The sequence below is a fragment of the Xenopus tropicalis genome, chromosome 1 (genome assembly GCF_000004195.4).
Source record: "Xenopus tropicalis strain Nigerian chromosome 1, UCB_Xtro_10.0, whole genome shotgun sequence".
NCBI classification, from domain to species: domain Eukaryota; kingdom Metazoa; phylum Chordata; class Amphibia; order Anura; family Pipidae; genus Xenopus; species Xenopus tropicalis.
The window spans coordinates 178,722,332-178,742,630 of record NC_030677.2 but is presented as its reverse complement, the minus strand read 5'-3'; the positions used below and the strand labels follow the sequence as shown (position 1 = coordinate 178,742,630).

The window sequence follows — 20,299 nt, the reverse complement described above, 5'->3', positions numbered from 1 at the left end:
ATCATAATAATAAAAGCAGTCCTTACAAGGACTATTGGGTTACAGCAGATGAGATCAGCAGGACAGCTGCCCACAGCAGCTACATACAGAGCAGTAGAAAGTAGATTACTAGTCAGCAAAGCTACCTAAACTGTCCCTCAAACCCCTGCACAGCTCTCTCCCTATGCTAACTCATCAAGCACACACAGGCAGAATGTAAAATGGCTGCTGGGCTTCGGTTTATATATGGAAGGGAGTGGTCCAGGGGTGATCCAGGAGGGAGAGCTGCCTGATTGGCTGCCATGTATCTGCTGGCTCTGGGGTGAGAGGTCAAAATTTGGCTCCAGCTAAGGCGAACCCAAAATTGCGAACATCGCTAAAAGTTTGCGAACTTGCGAACACCCAATGTTCGCGCGAATTAGTTCGCCAGCGAACAGTTCGCTACATCTCTATTAAACAGGCTGGAAATTATGGGGGGAGGTCATTTAATAAGGCACAATTTTTTCAGGCTGGGCTTTTTGACGCCAAAAACTCGATTTTGTTGCGGGGGAAAAAGCTCAAATTTGTTGTGTTTATTATGTGACAAAACCTCAACAATTCCAAATACCAGTTGCTGTATGGGTGCATGCCTATGTGCTCTGTAATGGAGTGCAGAGACCTTTATTTAATCCATATATACTCTGCTTGTGTTTAGTAGCTATGTATTTATAAGAGGCAGATATAGTGCACTGCGCTATGGAGCCCAATAGCAAGCAGAAAGTACAGGGCTGTGTTGTGCCCACCCTTACTGTGCTCTGCACCTTATACCAAATTTGGAATATGGAGTGAGGCACAGGGTGCAGATATCCTCTTACTTCAAGTGCTTTGAGATTAGTATAATAATATATAGCGCTGCAGTATAACAATATATAATAGGGGCAGGTATGATGTATAACTAAATGATTGAAGAAAAACCTCCCCTAATCTTGAGAGTCTCTCCCCAAACCAACCCATTTTCCTCTTCCCAGAACCAATACAGCAGCCTGCTCTCCCTGCTGCCTCACAAGCCGAGTTCTTCTCACCTTTCCTATGACTTTGGAAATCTTACAGCATAATCATCTAAATATACTTTTTCTGGACTAGGTGCAAAATGAAATGGCAAATTTCCAAGTGCAAGAAAACATCATCATTATTATTATCATTTCATTTCTCAGAGACAAAGAAAGCATTATGCTTTTGTTCAGAGACAAAATCTTTCACATAGAAGAATGTGATCTGTAGCCCTGAAATGTTTCCCCAAGAGTGGGGGTTACACAAGAACTTGGCGTGTTTGTCTCAGCGTCTCACTTTCGGTATAAACAAGTCTGAGAGAAACAAGAATCACCTCGGGTATTCCTTATTTAACTTTGCTCGGCAACAGTGAGAGCAGATCCAGCCAATGAGAAGCCGTTGTGGAGTTGCTTTGCTGGAAACCAGCTTGGGTGACTTCCTGTTTATCATGCTGAAAAGTCAAATGCTGATACCAGATACCAAAGCTTTAGAGCTGTCTCAGACATCTACGTAACCATCTCCAGGGATCGGATTTATTAAACAAGGGACAAACCTTTTTCACATTTGAATAATTCATTTTTTGGCTTTCAGGATTGGAACACTGGTATTTTGACAAATGACAAATTGTCATTTTTACTTGAATGAGCAATTATCCATTGATCTTAACAAGTTAAAGGAAAATTATACCCCCTAAAAGAAGACTTAACCAACAGATATTAAGTGTTGTATTAAGGAATCTTAACAAACTGAAATATATACAGATAGATAGATAGATAGATAGATAGATATAGATAGATAGATAGATAGATAGATAGATAATAGATAGATAGATAGATGATAGATAGGTAGATAGATAGATAGATGATAGATAGATGATAGATAGATAGATAGATAGATAGATAGATAGATAGATGATAGATAGATAGATAGATCAACAACTATTGCCCTTTTACCTCTTTTACATCGGGCCACCATTTAGTGCTGGGCTGTGTGCTCCCTCAGAGATCACTTGACATTAAATAATGCAGCTCTCACTGTAACAGGAAGTAGTGTGGGAGTAAAAGCCAGAACTCTTTCCATTAATTGGCCTAGCATGTATGTGTTCCTTGGCTGGTTTGTGTGCGCCATGAATCGTATGATCCCAGGAGGTGGCCCTTAGTGCCTAAATTATCAATATTCTGTCTAGGATTACCCAATGGCACATACTACTAAAAAGGTATATTTTCATGAAAACAGTTCATTTTTATGAAATATAAATGTTTTATGCAATATATTTGAATAGAGACCTACATTTTTTGAGGGTGTAGTTTTCCTTTGACATAGTGTATATGCGCATTTAAGAACACCTAGTGCCTTTCTTAGGCTCCATTACAGTAAAGGGGTTTAAGTTACTGTGACCTGAACAGAATTTGGGTTAGGGTTTTCTCAACAGAAGGTTTAGGCTTACCTTAAATGGTACTCTTTAATCAGCTTTTATTAATGGATAATTTCCACTGTTAAGCCACTGTGCACAATGTTAAACATAATGTGGCTAGAAAATGCATAGTCACACGGTAAGGAACAATAATATATGTTGTATTGGGGACATTGTATTCACTGTAAGCGTATGGATCCCAAAGTAAAAGTTATACAGAAGGAAGACATAATTGAAAAACTCCAATATGATATATTAAGGTATGGTAATATATACCTTTCAATTTTACTAATCAATTTTGGTTTCTACAATAAATAAATAATTGGGTGTTTTAAGGTCATCAGTAAAACAGCAAATGAATTAAAATTGTAGGTTGGATTTCCTATAATTCATTTCCATTTGCAGTCAACATGATGTGTGCCAGCCCATTTCCCTTAGGTTATTTTTTCAGTTAGTCAGGCCATGGGTTACCTCCTTAAGCAGGCAGGCACACATCCTACTTTATACACGGATAGAAGAATTTGTTATTCATAACATGGAAACCCAATACCTGGGTCAGAACAAGCTGTTGCATTTTCATTCAGAATGTAAACATAGCACTGCTGACTGCTTGTTGAAAGGATTAGCAAGTAGCACGAAGGCTTTGCAATAGTCATGAAGAATGCAACCTTATTAGGGAGTTTCCTCCAACAGGTGAGATAAGGGGATTTTGTTGCACAAACAACCAGTTAAGGAAATAAGCAATAAGTTAACCTCAATAACAATAAAGAAAAACATTTCCTTAATCTTGGGAACTTGTTTTTTTTTTGCGGGAAATTAAATAATAATACTTTGGTTTTGGGGAACCACAAAGAGAACCAGGTTTCTGAGAGTGATACTAACAGGTTCCTTTAATAATGGGAATTATGACGGAATTACTTCCAAATGAGGCCTTCGTTTTTTTTTCAGAATCTTCCCTTCAACTCCACCACCAGTTTAGCATTTCTAGAGGTTTCCAAGACCTTAATGTTTAGAAAGCCAGGAATGTTGGCCAGGAATGGTGAGATTCTCCTTTATCAGAAGTTGCACCCAACCACATGTCATGAGGGAGATAATGATTCACTCCAGGCCTTTTTGAGACCTTTTTTTATATTATCACTTAGGGGCATATTTATTAACACTGGAGACAAAAAATCACTGGTGATGTTGCCCATAGCAACCAATCAGCAATTAGATTTGAGCAGTCACAAAAGTTAGAAAACAAAAGCAAAGATCTGATTGGTTGCAATGGGGAAGAATTTAGCCCTAAACAAAGAGGATTGGATCATTATCTTCCTTATTACATGGGGTTAGATGACAGCATCTCTACTGTAAACTGTAGTACATACTCCAACCTATTGAAAGATTGCCTTTCCCCAGGTTTACATGCACTGCAGAATTAATGTAAGTCACCTTGCCAGAGCCCCCCAGTAAAGCAGGGCCGGGGGGAATACAAAAAACTAATAAAAGAAATAATAGACTCGGTGTAGTATTTTACATGGGCTAGTAAGGAAGGTTTAATTATAACAACATTAAAAAAACATGTAAACAACACTTTCCTTCTCCAGCACACTTGCATGCAAGTGAAAGAACATGCGCTTATTGCATGAATGCAGTGCTGCAGGTATTGCATGCAGGCATCACCCTCCCACTGTTTGTGTGGTGAGACAACATGCTTAGGAAAGGAGGAGCCAAGATTGTCCTATACAGGATTCCATCAAGTTACAAACTTTTAAACCAAGAATAATTTAAATGAATGGGACTAAGGGCAAAAACGGCATTTATTTTTAGCAATAATGAACACTTACACAAATAAGGATATTTGGAAATGTATACAAATTCACATAAACATATTTTGGATGGTTTCTGCAAAGTACCAGTGATTTTTACATGCAGTTCTTGTATGATGGAGCCCACACTGGCAGTGGTAAAAGTATAGTTCAATGAGTTTCCTAGGTTTTTAAGGTAAATTGAATAGGGTTGAGGCCCTCAACTGTCCATTTTGGGGTCTGAAACATGCACTTTATCAAACATCTTAGATGCTTACTTTAATATAGCTGAGTTGCTAAAGATCCAAAGAATAGACAAGGACCCAATACACTAGCCCATTTAACTAGTCCTGCAGGCCTAGGATACTTTGGATATAGGGCTCATTGGAAACCAACTATGCTAAGGATATTACCTTACTTACAATAACAATCACACCATGATGTTCCAGAACAAACTTTATTACACTGTATAGTTACTACTGTGCTAAAGTAAATCAAGCAACAAAACCATCTGAGAAAATGTACATTGTAAGGAATATATTTTCATATCACAATATATTGGGATTAAAAAAAAAGATTGTGTTTTTTTCCCCTAAACTGCTTAAAGCTTTGGTTTAAATGCATCTATTATATTTTTCAACATACTTGTTTCCCAATTGTTTTATAAAAGCCATTGCGCAACATCCTTAAATCTTTGGTATCTTTTACTTGAGACAACAGGCACAAACTAAAGCGTGTTTCTTCATCTCTGCATGTTTAGACATCTGTGGCATGTTGGGTAATTCCTTGTCTCTTTAGGTAAACACTTTGGTGACTATAATGCAATATCTTAAAACCAATTTAATTGTTCATTACACATAAATGTTTAGCCAACTTCCAAAGTTCTTCTTTTGGTTTCTTTGTTAGCCATTATTACATGGCATATCCCAATAAAGAAAGCTACAGCAGGCCTAAGGTCACATAAAGGCGAGTTCCCTTTCCAGAATTATTGGTTACATTTCTAGGCAAAGAGCAGCTGTTTGGCACCCTAATTCAGTATATTTTACAGAAGCAGGGGAGTACTCCTGTGTAGCACACTTCTATATGGGAATCCACGGGTCTCTATACTATGTTATGGATCAGAGAGACCTGCAGAAATTGCAGGGCGGCAGTGTGCAAAGTGCAAAAGAAGGGTGCACCAGCCTGCTTTTTGCACTTTGCACACTGTCTAGGAGCCTCATGTGTTTCTACATAAACACACTAAGGGGCACATTTATCAAAGTACGATTGTTGTCATTCAAGCTTCGGTATCATGACTTTCCTTGGGCCAGGTTGGAGCTGCAGAGTGCCATTGAGAGGGAGGCTTCCAAAAACATGCACAGAAGGATTAAAGTCAGAAAGGTTTTCCTGCCGTTTACGATCATTTGGATATGAACATTTTGTGACTTTCGGATCACCAATACAATATTATCGTGACTATTACGATTTTATCGTAAGCATATTCGTGACATTTTCGATCATCAGAAATTATCGTATCTAATCCGAATTTTAGCCATATCGGGATTCAAACTCGTATGTTACCCATCGCAACCAGTCAGATGATTGATTTTAATGTTCAGCCTGCAGCTGGATAAAAAAAAATGAATGACTGATTGATTGCTATAGGTTTCTGCAATTTTGCACAATGTTTTATAAATGAGACCCAGTTATCTGGAATTTAGTTGTTGAAACCCAGAAATGTAAATTATGTGGTGCTGGCACTCTCCCGATGCCAGAATGAGAAAATTTATGACCTACAGTAGTAAAAAGATTATTGTTTTGTTCTGGGAAAGTCCAGCAATACACATAATCCCTAGCTTGTACTTAACTCCTTTGTTGCTGTAAACCATTTACCACACCAATATAGAAGCACCTGCTTTCATCCTTCTCCTTTATCCCTTCAAGTATTTCCTTTATACAAGTACGGTACAGGTATAGGATCCATTATCCAGATACCCATTATACAGAAAGCTCTGAATTACAGAAGGTATATTACCCATAGACTCAAATTTTAATTGCTTTTTGAACAGGAATTCAAGAGTACCTTGTATTTGATGGTAACTAAGCTGTATGAGTCCATATTGGTGGCAAAACAATCCTGTTTGGTTTATTTAATGTTTACATTATTTTTTTTGAAAAACCATAAACCAGATGCCTTATCCAGAAAACCTCAGGTCCCATACCTGTATTACCATTCTGCACCTCCAGTGTAATAAGGTCACAGAGCACAGAGATCCAATCAATAGCCCATAGATTGCACAAATGCTATTACCGTGGTATAAGTATCACTGACAGTACAATAATGTTTGTCGTGAGGAAGTAAAACCATTTAATGGGCACCCACCATAGTCCTTCCTTTTATTTAATAAATTTAAAAACTGTGTTTTTGCTCAAAACATGAACATTGTAAGAGTGAAATAAGATTGAACTTGAATTATTGTTACTAGAACAAACATATTTAGTCCTAAGAAAGAAATGTTGTTGCAATACACAACCCTATTGTTCAGCTACTTGGAAGGCACAGCCACTCAAGCAAAATGATACTGTGCAATTGCTATCTGTGCAAATAAGGAACATTAGCAAATCTAAAATATCATACATATATTATGTTGATCAGCTCTATAGTAGACTTTCTTCCCACACCATCCAGTATTTAATGGTGGCCATCTGTGAGTCTTACGCTCTTCATCATCAACATTTAGTACTGCAGTATAACCACAAGTGGGCCTCCTCTATGCCAGCATATCTGTTTCAAATAAATAAATAAAGGCGGTTAAAACTGGATAGCTTTCTTTAAGCACTTACAACTTTTTAGTAATGGTTCCGAAAGTAATAAAATTTACTTGAAACAGTGTCAAATGATTCTAAATATTAGTGGCATAGAGAGGGGGATGGAAGGCCAGTGTGTTGGCTATTTGGAAAGTAAAAGAAAGCATGTATAAAGAAGAACTGAAAATCATTAAAATTATGTTTATCCTACTTAATAGCCAATTATGTTATTATTGAGATGAACTTATATAATGTACCTTGCCTGAAATATTACAAAAATATGGGGACATATATATGATAACATTGCTCAGTTGTGGTGTAACCTGTATAACCAAACGTAACAGTTGTTAATAGTTGCTGTATTGATGTGGTTAGATACCTATCTGTCAGGGAGTCTGTTTGCTTGGGTTAGAAGTTAGTGACAGAATTTAGAGGTGGCCATACATGAGCTAATAAAAGGTGCAGAGTCAGCAGCTTATTGGCCCAGGTATGGGGCCCTTAGATGGGCCTCCTCGATTGATATCTGGGTAAAAATCAACCACATGTTGATCAGGCAAGTTTGAAAATTCTGTAGGAGCGATGAACCACATTAGTGTGTTGATGTGGTTCTAATCCCATCAGTCTGCATCCCATCAGTGTGATCCAGTCGGCCTAATGACTGAACAATTGGATTAATCATTATTGCCCACCTAAAGGTGGGTATATTACTGAAAGATCCACTGGATTGGTCACCTCACTAAATGAGCAGATCTTTACTTGTATGGCCTGCTTGAGGCAGCCCCACTTCATGGTATATACCCCATCTGTGTTTGAGTCTTCCATATTACACATAGCCCCCTCTCTTTCCTAAATATTTATTAGCATTTATTAATACATGGAAGGGTATTAGTCCTTTTTGTGTTCAGCTAAAGTTGGCCATACACTGAAAGATTCGCCAAACGAGCAGATCTTTGCCCGATATCTTCACCTTGAGGTGGGCGCTATCAGATTGTTCTGATCATTCAGCCCTCAGGCCAAACAACTGGAACACATTGAGGTTTTGTAAACCTGCCCGCTCTGGCTGATTTTTGGTCAGATAACATGTTTATGACAGGCTTAACCCAATGTTTGCTTACCTGCCAAAAACCCCCACAAAATATTGACTAATTTGATTGTTTTGTGGCTGCAGATATCCCCCCTTTAAGAAAACATTTTAGAAAAGGCTTAAGTATATAGGGTACATTGCTTTTTTAAAAGGAAGTGCTTGTGTAACAAAGTGCAGTGTTCCATTAGCCATGTTCTTACACTGGAAATCCCTGGGATTTACATGTAGAGCAAAACATTGGTACAGGTTAAACATTAATTTTCTTTATTTGCTTAGTTATCTTATTTACATGGTATTATGTCATAAAGAAATATAGCACATAGTCTATAATAACAGGCAGCTCTAACAAGAAAATTACCAGATGCCTTCAATGAACATTTTATAACTGCTCCAAAAGAACATTAATGTTGCCTTTAAATAGATTGCCAATAAAGATTAGCCGCACAGGTACAGGGCAAACATCTTCTCATCAAGATCTAATAATCCTCAGGCACTGCAGGACCAAGCAAAGAGTCAATGTATTGTTTTTTTTTTAACACATACAGAAAATGTAATAAAGTTAATAAAGACCCTGCAGTTTCAATATATTATTTAAATGAATGCTGTTGGTGGATAAATAGAAGGAAAAATACTTATGTTAATTTGGGTTTTAGATTACATATTTATAAGGTTACTGAAATAAGGGTGAGAAGAGAAATGGCTAATATGTTATGTTGTATCTTTGACACAGGTGTTTTACTCCAAATATGTATGCAGCCCTCTCTACTGCAGTTCTGTTGCCATTAGTGTGCCTTGTGGTGGTACTTGTGGTGTTCATACATGCTTATCAGGTGGCACAGCAGTGGAAATCATATGATGATGTGTTCAGAGGAAGACCCAATGCCTCAGGTATAGACTTGCAGATTTCTTATTGTTTTTGAATGTTGGCAGAGAGATGAGCACAGCGGTCCTGGCGATGCCCATCCTTCCCTTTTTTCTCTGGATTAAGGGCAATAATTTTGATTCCTGTAGTAATAAGGGATCATTGTCCCCAACATGTGTAGTATTATGAGAAGCATGATGTTTTAGGACATCTTTACCTCCCTAGTGGGATTTAAGGGAGGGGATCTAATTATTATTAATATTATTGCAATTAATATATCTATAATAATAAAGCACATATTAGTGATATAAAGTCATGTCATGGTGTGCCTTAAAATAAAAGAATGCCCCAAGAATAGTATAAAATGTATTAATACACTTAGGGCATCACTTAAATTCTAAAGGAAATCTAAACCCCAATAAGATGCCATATTGTATGCACTCAACCATCAGTACTAGCCCAGAGGTAGAATGGCCTCTGACAGCATTGGGCTGTGCCACCAATGTTCTTTACAGAACTTACTCTTCTTCACTTTCTGCCTCATGAATTACATATTTTCCCTAAGCTCAACTCAGCTACAACCCCCCAAATAAAGCTAATTTTTAACCCAAACAGGTTATTTCTGCCCATCAAAAAAAAATTTTATGTATATTTTTTTTCAATTGTAGCAAATAAAAATTAATTCAATAATATTAACAGTAAAGAAAGGAAAGAGAAAACAAAAGTAAGAAGAGAGGAAAGTAGCAAGAATTATGTTTTATTTAAACATTTTGGTTGCTGCAGGCTGCACGGATTTCTCTTCAGCCATACTGTACAAAGCATATTTTAACAAATACAAACTTTGTTGATTTTGTGGTATTTGTTGTTGAAGAGGCATCCTTCTATTTGGTTTCGATTATAATGATATGTAACCCTATGCTACATGCATATTGAAACTACCTAGGTTTTATCTATCATCCCTGTATAACTGAAACTCATAAAGTACATGTACATTGAGAGTCAGCAGTTAAAATACATGCATAGCTTGCAGTAACTTTTATACATCTATGATCAGTTATAAGTTTAGTTTCACATGTCGATTGCTTCAGTTTATCTGTGACCATGGGGTTTGCAAATGAATATTTAGCCATGTGAACTATATGGTTGCCAAGTTAGACTTGGCAAAGATATATTTTTAAAACTGACAAGCTATACAATGCAAAAGCTGCTGTACTTATATGAATTTAGCCCTTGAACTGTAGATTTGTAATGGTTTGGATCTTCACTCCTGCACTCCTCCTATAGGCTATACAGCAAGCCCAAAACACAAGGGGGCTCATTTATCAACACTGGGCAAATTTGCCTGTGGGCAGTAACCCATAGCAACGAATCAGTGATTGGCTTTTTTCAGCCAGCTGTAGAAAGAACAATAAATGCAACAGTCTGATTGGTTGCCATGGGTTACTGCCCACAGGCAATTTTGCCCATTGTTGATAAATAACGCCCTATGTACATCATTCTAGCCTTATCATTTGTAGGAATTACGTCTTCTATAAAGTATTTAGCAATGGAAATTCAATGAAATAGTTTTAAAATATGAATGAAAACAGATCATCTTCACAAGGATTTGGAGAGTTGAATATAGATTTTTGCTTGGGACTATATTACTTCTAATTATGCTATTGTTCTGTTGGCTGATCCCTCACTGCTACACTCAGAGCATCCTCCCACTTTGCTTCTGATTCCTACATTTCCTACATTTCACCAGCCTGGGGTTTTGAAGAATGGGAGTTGTTTCTTGTTTTTTCTTTTTGGAAAATCCACTTTTAGTAATATATTGTACTAAAATGATGGAAGTTGTTTCATTTTGACTGCTGTCTTTGTACTTCCCATTGTTAATCACAATGGTATTTGATTTTAGAGTTGAATTCATGATTCTAATTACCCAACATTGTCTCCTTTCCAGAAATCCCACTGATATTGTACCTCTTTGCTTTAACTGTTCTTACCTGGCTTTGGGGTGGACTGCACTTGGCCTACAGGGACCTCTGGATGTTGGTTCTCTTTATTATTTTCAACAGTTTGCAGGTAAGTTATCTTTCCATGAATCCCCAAGAAACATTTAATGCAATTCTAACTATTGTGTTTAAAAAATAAAGTGTAAATGTACCAAACACAATATGACGATTCTCCAGGGCATGCGTCGGTCTCGCACGTGATTTATTTGGTCGCTCTGTATTACGTCATCGCACTTGGCACAAAATTCAGATATTTAAAGGTGCCGTGCGCTATTTCGAATCGCCCAACGTAGGTTCTGTTTTTCTAAGTTCCTGGGTGCGTTTCCTGCCTGATTACTCTGTGTTTGACCTTGCCTGTTCTTGACTTTGATGATTCCTGCCTGTCCTGACCCTTTTGACTGAATTTGATCATTTCTTTGGATTCCGATTTTGTACCGCGCTGTCAGTATGGTTTTTGACCTCAGCCTGATTGTGACTTTGCCTCCTTCTGATTCCGTAGTAACGCTTAGGTTCCCTTGCCTGCCCAGAACATTAGCTCTGGTTCTCTCACATAAGTCCTGGCGGCACCCGAGTAGCGGAGGGCTCCTCCCAAAGTGAAAGGTGGCTGTTATAGGCAGAACAGTGAACTCTGACCTGGATCTTGGCTTTTGTTCTGGGTTTTCGGACACTGTGCGTAACATATTTGCTCTGTAACTTGTGCCTTTTTTCCTTTTTTTTTTTAGCTTGAATGGCTGCCCCCATGGCTGCACAGCAGCTTTGTTTATATAAACTATATTATTGTTTCTGAAGCCAACACACAGCTTTCACCAGTGCAGGGCAACAGTACATAATATATGAATTACTTTGATACACTATCATTTTTTGGTGTTACTGTTCCTTTAATGGGCCTTTTTAGAGCATGCACAGAGTTTCATACAGGAGTTGGTAGAACTGCATCTCCAGAGCCTCCACATACATGGCCCATCAGTTTCTACCCAAGTCTTGTTGCATGTGATGTCTGAATGAACTTAATTAAGGTTGGTGGTGAAAGGTGAATTCAACTGTTATTATTAGCAATAATTAACACCTGAAAAAAGCTAAAGCAACTTTTAATAAATATGGCTTAGACTTACATTCCATTCTATAGGTGGCAGAAGATAAAAGCAACTTGCCTTAGATATGACCAACAATGGCATTAGTTACTATGTATATATGTATGTATGTATGTATATCTTTATTTATAAAGCGCTACTTATGTACGCAGCACTGTACAGTGGAATACATTAATACAAACAGGGGATTATTAAGATAATAGTAGATAAATACAAAGTACAACAATAAATACAGATAGATACAAGATAAATACAGTTGCAATAAGTTAAGAGTCAAAGACACAAGAGGATGGAGGCCCCTGCCCTGTAGAGCTTACAATCTATATGACTATACAGTTTTTCTCTCAGCAGAACCTGCTTTCATAAACTAAAGTTTAATAAAATACATCCTTAATGAAGCATTTTGAATTTCCCATAATATCCCAATAACTAGCAATAATCCAAATGCCCTGAGGAGACCTGCTGAAATTCCCATAGATAAAGCAAAGGGACACACGTCTCTTTCTCAGACCAAATGAATTCCAAGCGAATGATTTCCTGTAACTTTCTCTGTTTTGTGTGAAGCAGCACTAAAGTGATAACACGTCTAAATACGTCTCGCCAAAACATAAATATTATTTCCAATGTACTTGTGTTTATGGCCTGTCTTAGAAACAAATGATAGGACAAACTATAAGGAAACTACATACAGAAAAAGAAAACATCAGGGTCAGGTAAAAAAAGAATTCTCAGGAAAAGTCTCCATGATTTTCCAAGTATTGACTCAGGCATGAGACGCTATGTCTTTATTTGCTTAGTAGCCTTTTTCAGTTTCAAATACATGAAAAAATAATTTAACGCTTAATTGTGTGGAATGTTGCTATTTCACAGAAAATTAAATGTTTGTGCGTCACCTCATTGAAATTACTCATAGGAAATCCTCAAATGACCTTTCATGCCGTGCCTTGTACATAAGCTTTCAGAAAGGAGTGGCTCAGAAAGCCTAATGGCACAAAAGGCATATTGACCACAAGTAGTTTTAAGTAGTGGTCCTGTTATCATTATCTGTTATATATAGCACTTGTCCTTTATATGAACAAGCAAATGTATTACCTTGGCAACCAGGGGGCAGTTTTGAAATCAAAATAAAAGATGAATCGTCTGCTGCCAGAAAGAAGAATGTGCAATAAATAATAAGAATAACACCTGTTTTTTGGTTGCCAGCTTCAGTTAGGCTGGGCAGAGCTAGAAAAACATGGAAAATAAATAATGGATACCAACTGAAAAGTTGTATAAAACAGGTTCATCTATAACAGGGGTCCCCAACTTTCTTACTCGTGAGCCACAGTAAAAAGACTTTGAGAGCAACACAAGCATCATAAAAGTTCATGGAGGTGCCAAATAAAGGTGGCCATACACCTAGCAATTCCGATCTTTCATGTGACCATTGGTCGCATGAAAGATCGTTCCCACCCTCCACTGACGTTCAGGGCTGAATCATCAGATATGGAGGTTGAAACAATAGAAATTCTACCTCCACCTGCCGATTCAGTCCTGGACATAGATTTTGCCATCAAAATCTTTTAACCTGATCAATCGACGAGTCAACCGATATCCGCAGCCTTTGAAATATCAGTCGCCTCTTTGACCTGCCATACAAGCACTGAATATCTTTCGTACGATATTATCGGTGCGTGTATGGCCGGCTTAAGGACTAAGATTTGCTATTGGGTAGCCTCTATGCACACTATCATCTTACAGGCTTTATTTGGTAGTAAATCTTGTTTTTATTCAACCAAAACTTGCCCCCAAGTCAGGAATTCAAAAATACCTACCTGGTTTGGGGGCACTGAGAGCAGCATCATAACTTTTAGTTAACTTTTAGCTGCTGAACAAAAAGCTAAATAACTGAAAAACCATACAAAATGAAGACCAGTTGCATTTTGTCTCAGGATATCACTGTCGACATCATATTTAAAGTTAATTTAATAGTAAACAATCCTTTTAAGGTTAATGTAGACCTCTTTCACTTTAAGATCATTTTTTTTCCCATTTGAAACTTAATAAAATTGGCAGCTTTCCTCAAGTAGGAATTATTTTTTGAATTTCCCTGATGATTTTTAAAGGAAAATATAGCACTCTTTTTCACATGAGCTCATTGAGTTGGGTTTATGTAGAAAAGGTGCATAAACACTATTTGAACTTCCAGAAATAGTTATATTTTTGTTTTATACAGACTTACCTAGTTCCACTGACTGAAAGGAAACCATGACACTTGTGCAAATTATTTCCCAACCCCTCCCCTTATGCTCACAGTGTAATGCAACCCCTCCCTCACTTTGTTCCATTGTGAAGTGATTTTAGGACTTGCTTTCTTTAGTGGGTGCTGCACAGATTCTCTGGAAAGCAGAAGGACTTCAGATCCCACAATTCATCACTTCACAATGGAACAAGGTGAGGGAGGGGTTGGCTCACTCTGTAATCTTAAAGGAACAGTAACACCAAAAAATGTATATATTTCAAATAAATTAAACTATAATGTACTGCTGCCCTGCACTGGTAAAAGTTTTGTGTTTGCTTCAGAAACATTACTAGAGTTTATATAAACCCTGGTGTGTAGCCATGGGGGCAGCCATTCAAAAGAAGAAAAGGCACAGGTTATATAGCAGCTAACAGATAAACCCTGTAGAATACAATGGTGTCTTATCTGTTATCTGCTATGTAACCTGTGCCTTTTCTCCTTTTTTCCAGCTTGAATGGCTGCCCCCAAGGCTACACAGCAGCTTATTTATATAAGCTATAGTAGTGTTCCTGAAGCAAACAGCCCAGTTTTACCAGTGCAGGGCCACGGTACATTATATATCAATTACTTTAAAACACTTTCATTTTTTGGTGTTACTGTTCCTTTAAGGGGGGGGGACTGGCCCCTGCTGCACAGACTACAGCGGTTTTTATTTCATTCTATGGTACATGTGTCAAACACAAGGCCCAGGGGCCAAATATGGCCCTACTGGCTCTTTTATGTGGCCCCTGGTGACTGTGCCTGACCATTCAACGATAATCGCCTGACTGCACTGTGACTGTGCCTGACCATACAGTATCTTAATAAAAAATTTGGCCGGCAACTTAGCCTGTGTTTTAGATTTCAGCCCCCTTATTTGATTGAGTTTGACACCCCTGTATGGAATCCAATATGTCTGTGTACTGACACAAAGAGGATATATTTTCCCTTTCAAAATATCTGCAAATGTTGAGCTTGTGAAACTATTATAACTATAATTGCCACCAGTTTGCCAAAATTCTAATTATTGACTCAAAAATTTCTTATTACAGATTCCAATGGGAAATCTGCACCTAGAGTAAAATATTTTATAGCTCGTTTGCACGTGTAACAACTAATGCTGATATCAGTAATTAGCGAGGGAACAACTTTTCTGCTTGTCAGGAGATGTGTAAATCTGACCTAAGAGGGTCATTTACTAATTTTTTTCCCTATTCAAATATTTTTGCCCTAAAAAAACGTGAATTTTTCGAGATTTATTATGCATAGAAACGGCTAAAAAGTAAAACTTGCTGAGATTCTTTTCCCTCTCTTCCCTGGAGGATACTTCTTTGCTTCAAAACTTTAAAGGTTTTCAGTTTCTTGACACTGGTATTATGTGCGAAAATTTGAAAAAGTAGAGGTTTCGGTGAAAAAATTAAAAAAATTTGGAGTTCGCAACTTTTTCCCGCGCGGACGTTTTCACTTCAGACTTTTTAATAAATATAAGACATTCGTGGAAACAAGTTTATTCAAATTTTAAAATAGTAATAGTAGTAATTTTAGTTAATCTGCCTCCACATGTACTTTTTCATATGTTGTTTACTGTTATTGCTTGTGTAATACAGTGTAGTGTGACAAATGTAGGTTTATTGGGAGTCCTGCCCAAAGAAATTGGGCTTTTCAAGGACAACAGCAGCTCTCCAAGGCAGATTTATAATAATACCCATAGCTTATAGTGAGTGGGATGTTTAACCCGACTGACTTACAGTATTTCATTTAGAAAAACAAGTTCTTGCACAGACCTGCCTGTCTCCTATCACATTCCCTTGGGGACAGGAAAGATGAAGAGACATTTGCCTTACAAAGTAGGGGATTTACCTAAGCATACGCGCTGTACAAGACAAGGCAAGAACCATGCAAATGCGTGAATATAAACACTTCTGTTCTGCTCAGTCTCTGCTTGCTAGACTGTTTCAGTAGAGAAAGAATAACTAAAGTCTAAATCTAAATAAAAGTATTTTTCAGTATTTACATGTTTTAATAGCTATTGCTTTCTACTGGGAACACATTTAATACAATCTGATGTTTTGGATTATGTGCTCATTAAAGCTAAGGCACAAAAAAGCATTTTTGCCCACTCTAGAATGCAGTTATTTCAAATATCCTCACGTTTGTTCTATGAAGAGTAATTCCTACCTATAAATGACAATGCATGTAGGTCCTCATTATTGATAGACCTCTTATCAAGAAAAGCCCATGCACTGAAATTTTAAATAGTAGTTCACATACCTGTAAAAGTCCCACACTCCGTGTACTTAATACTTATAGGAAAAAGCAGTATTTATAAGGGTTATATTGCCTTTATTTTCTGTAATTGTTCAATAAAGACATGGGTATAGATATCCAGATATTTTATTCACATAGAAGGTGGCATAGCATTCCTTGTAACCAGTTAAATCTCACTCAAACTGTGGTTTCAAGGTACCAAACCTTCATGAGAAATGGCAGAAAGCTTGCATAGCTGTTATTGCTAAATTCATTCAAAGAGGGTATTTTTCAGGCATTTTTATGTGTATTTTTATCATAAGGCAAAATTAATCAGTTTATTGTATTTAAGTATTTAACTTATAAACCCCTCGCCTAAGTACTTGGCTATGGCTGCTACTAGCAATGATTTCCCTACACAGAGCTTAATCTGATTTCTACATTTAGCACATACTGGGGTACATTTAATAAGGGGGTACAGTAAGCAAAGCTGCAGCACAGAAGCGAATGCTGCTCATGTCAGACTTGTTTACTCCAAGCCTGGATTCTCTCAGGGTGGATTCCACGTGATCTTGTTTTTACCATAGGTTGGAACCCAACCATTATTCTCTCTCTAATTCCACTAAGTGCCTGAAGGCAGCACTCATATCACTTCTGAGAATTTTGTACAAAACACATGATGGGATTAGCTCTGCATTCAAGCTGCTCATTGTCTCTTAAAATTAAATCACAGCCTTGTGGCAGAGAGCTATATATTACACATAGTTTTCTTCATCGCTGTAGACAGGGCCACTTAATACTGTAAATGATAGATGACACGAAGATGCTTGAAACCATAAGGCAGACTTTAAACAGCTTAGTGCTTCATTCATTAACAGGTGTGGGACAGAGGACAAAGAAATAGAAATTAGAAGGTTCAAGTAGGGTTAGGAGCAAGGAACTATTGACTTCTATAGAAACTCACAAGCTTTTCGATGGTGAATTTTTACATTTGAGTTTTTGAGTTTAATTGCATTTAATAAATATCAGACATTTGAGTTTTTGAACCATACTTCGAAAAAACTTGAACCGTGGAAAAAAAATCAACCCCAAGGTTGTGTCACTCACTAAACACATTGTCCTTCTTGTCATAGATGGACATTGGAAGTGTCTATATTTTGTGGTTATTGCTTTATTTTCTGTTTTTCTACAGCCAGTAAAGAAAGTAGTCAATATTTTTGTATTTATTTTATTCATCTTTCTTTAATTTCTGTGACTGTATTAACTTTATCCATAATCTGTTTTTATTTCAGGGTCTGTATGTCTTTGTGGTTTACTTTATCCTCCACAATCAACTGTGTTGCCCAGTGAAAGCCAGCTACAGTATAGAAGGGGATGGGCACAGAAGCCAAGCATCTGCCTTTTTCACACCGAGCAGTGGGATGCCACCGGCTGGGGGCGAGATCAGCAAGTCAACACAAAACCTTATCAGTGCAATGGAGGAGGTAATGCGCTACCTACAGTGCTGACATCAATTCATTCCCTTCTGCTAAACAAATGACTAGACGCTTGCGTCAAATAGTAATAAACCACTTTCAGTACTTTTCTAACAACCTTCTTTTTTCCGTATTGTTTCCTATCACATTGTTATCGACCTTCATTTTCTGCATGTGTCATAATAAAACCTCTCCGGAGTGCCGCAGAGAAAATCACTCTTGTGAAACAGTAGGATTTATTGCTTTTTAGATCTTATAGAAAACTTAGTATAGGTGTATTCACTGTCTCCAGGTAAGGTCTGTCTCTTTCCCTTTGTTTACCTCCTACTCCACTTCTTACTGCTTTTGTTAAGCTCTGTGCTTGGCTCTAGCATCCTCTGTTTACTCTATTGCTTTACTGGCTTCTACCTTCGTCCTTTACACTCCATACTTGAATGGTACCATCTTTTAATCAACTATAACTTGCCCAAATATTGCTGTGGTACAGTTGGTAAAATTCTTCAACAAGATATTGTATTATCAAAGGTTAAAGCTGTAGTCCAGCAACATTTGAATTAGATTCTTAAAACAACATTGCTTGATAAAACCTGTCTGTTCTGTACATCATGGTGCCCTGTTGGTTAGAGTCTGCATTACTTATGTTACATTATACCAGTGGTTTCCCAACTTTTTTTTCTCAAGCCCCCACCACTGACATCTAGTTTTTGTTAAATCTAAAACTAACATTCAGACTAAAATTGTAGAATAAAGCCAAATGTACATCCATGGAGTGACATCCATTTTAGGACCCCCTAGGATATTGTCAGATACACAATAATGTGCAGATTTTATCATTATTTGAGTGAAATTTGCTAACCTGGCTGATCGACGACACCACTGATCGCCATGAAATGAAAATGATCAGGACGATAATTCGAAGCCCACACACTGCGGAAATCGTATGAAACTGCTTTTCATACAATTGTATTGGTGCGTGTATGGCCATCTTAAGCCCCAGCTACAATTCTGGACCCCCTAGAGGGACAGCCACACAGTTTGGGACCCACTGCCTTACAGTTTAATATCGACAAGTTATATTTGCACAGGTCTTCCCGATGGCCAGCCTGATCAGTATCAGTTGTATTATCCTGATGTGGCCCAGAGTGGGGTGGCTAAATCAGGCAAAGATTCTGTCATTTGGAGATTTTGACAAACTAGCAAATCTGCATTGTATGGCTACATTATCAAGGGTTTTCATTCCTTTTACATTAAATATACCCTAGGGCAGGCTTACCCATGAGCCACAATTAAATATAAAAAAAGTGACAGACACACACACATGAAAAAAGTTCCTAAGGGGGGTGCACGATAAGAGCTGTGTTTGTCTATTTGTTATCCCCATGTGGACTGGCACACTACATGGGGTTCTGTTAGGCAGTACATAATATTTATGCCTCCAAAACATAGGCATCACCCCTGCCACCCCCTACCCATCCCTTAACTTGCCCTAGGCCACTGCCAGAAGTGTTTTAAGGATGAGCACTAAGGGGTGTAATTTTGCCCCTTAAGTGTTCCTGCATTTCCAGCCAAAGTGAATGAGACCTCCTGTCTTCCCAGCTCTTTCATTATTCCCCACTGACGCCATAGAATGTAATGCTGTTCTGATCAATAAGAAAACAGCACATAACTGCAAAAGGTAATACATGTTTGCCTAACCTTAACAGATAGAAGACTCCTTGTTATATTTCAGGGTACCTCACAATATGTTACACATTATAAACTTCTTCTTACTTCTATTTGGTAGCACGTGCAGATCTTTTTGAATTCAATGTTTAAAATGACATTTTCCTCCATTTTGTCCACTTTAGATTTCTGACTGGGAAAGGTCTGGTAGCCAAGAAATTAAACAAGATCCTCAGAATGGCAATGTGTTCACTACTTCAGGGGGTTACGGAAATGGCTCACTGGTAGCCGATGAGGAACTGCAAGAATTTGATGATCTCATATTTGTTCTAAAAGCAGGTAGGTGATTTGAGGTCAGAAAGTGAAGAGTCATTTCCTTTTGCTATAAAGTTGATGCAATACATTTCTTTAGAAAGGATGCTTATAAAAACACACAACAAAATGATTGTACTTAGTACTGTGTGTGTGTGTGTGTGTGTGTGTGTATATATATATATTAGCAATATAACTATAGCTATGACACCTGTATGTGCTAAATTACAATTCATCTGAAAATTGAACTCCCAGGCCCTTCTCCATCAAGGCTTTGTCTAACTTAGTCCCATTAAGTGTATAAGCAGGCTGG

At 37.6% G+C, this 20,299-nt stretch overlaps 1 protein-coding gene across 1 annotated transcript in view; it reads left to right on the top strand.

The window, feature by feature from the left end:
- adgrv1 (adhesion G protein-coupled receptor V1) overlaps positions 1 to 20,299 on the top strand; it is a 198,323-nt gene that overhangs the window by 176,152 nt on the left and 1,872 nt on the right. Inside the window, exons 86-89 of the mRNA XM_031893453.1 lie at positions 8,811 to 8,968; positions 10,888 to 11,009; positions 17,830 to 18,021; positions 19,860 to 20,013. Coding sequence (XP_031749313.1) covers positions 8,811 to 8,968; positions 10,888 to 11,009; positions 17,830 to 18,021; positions 19,860 to 20,013 — 626 coding nt within the window. The remainder of the gene's footprint in view (positions 1 to 8,810; positions 8,969 to 10,887; positions 11,010 to 17,829; positions 18,022 to 19,859; positions 20,014 to 20,299) is intronic.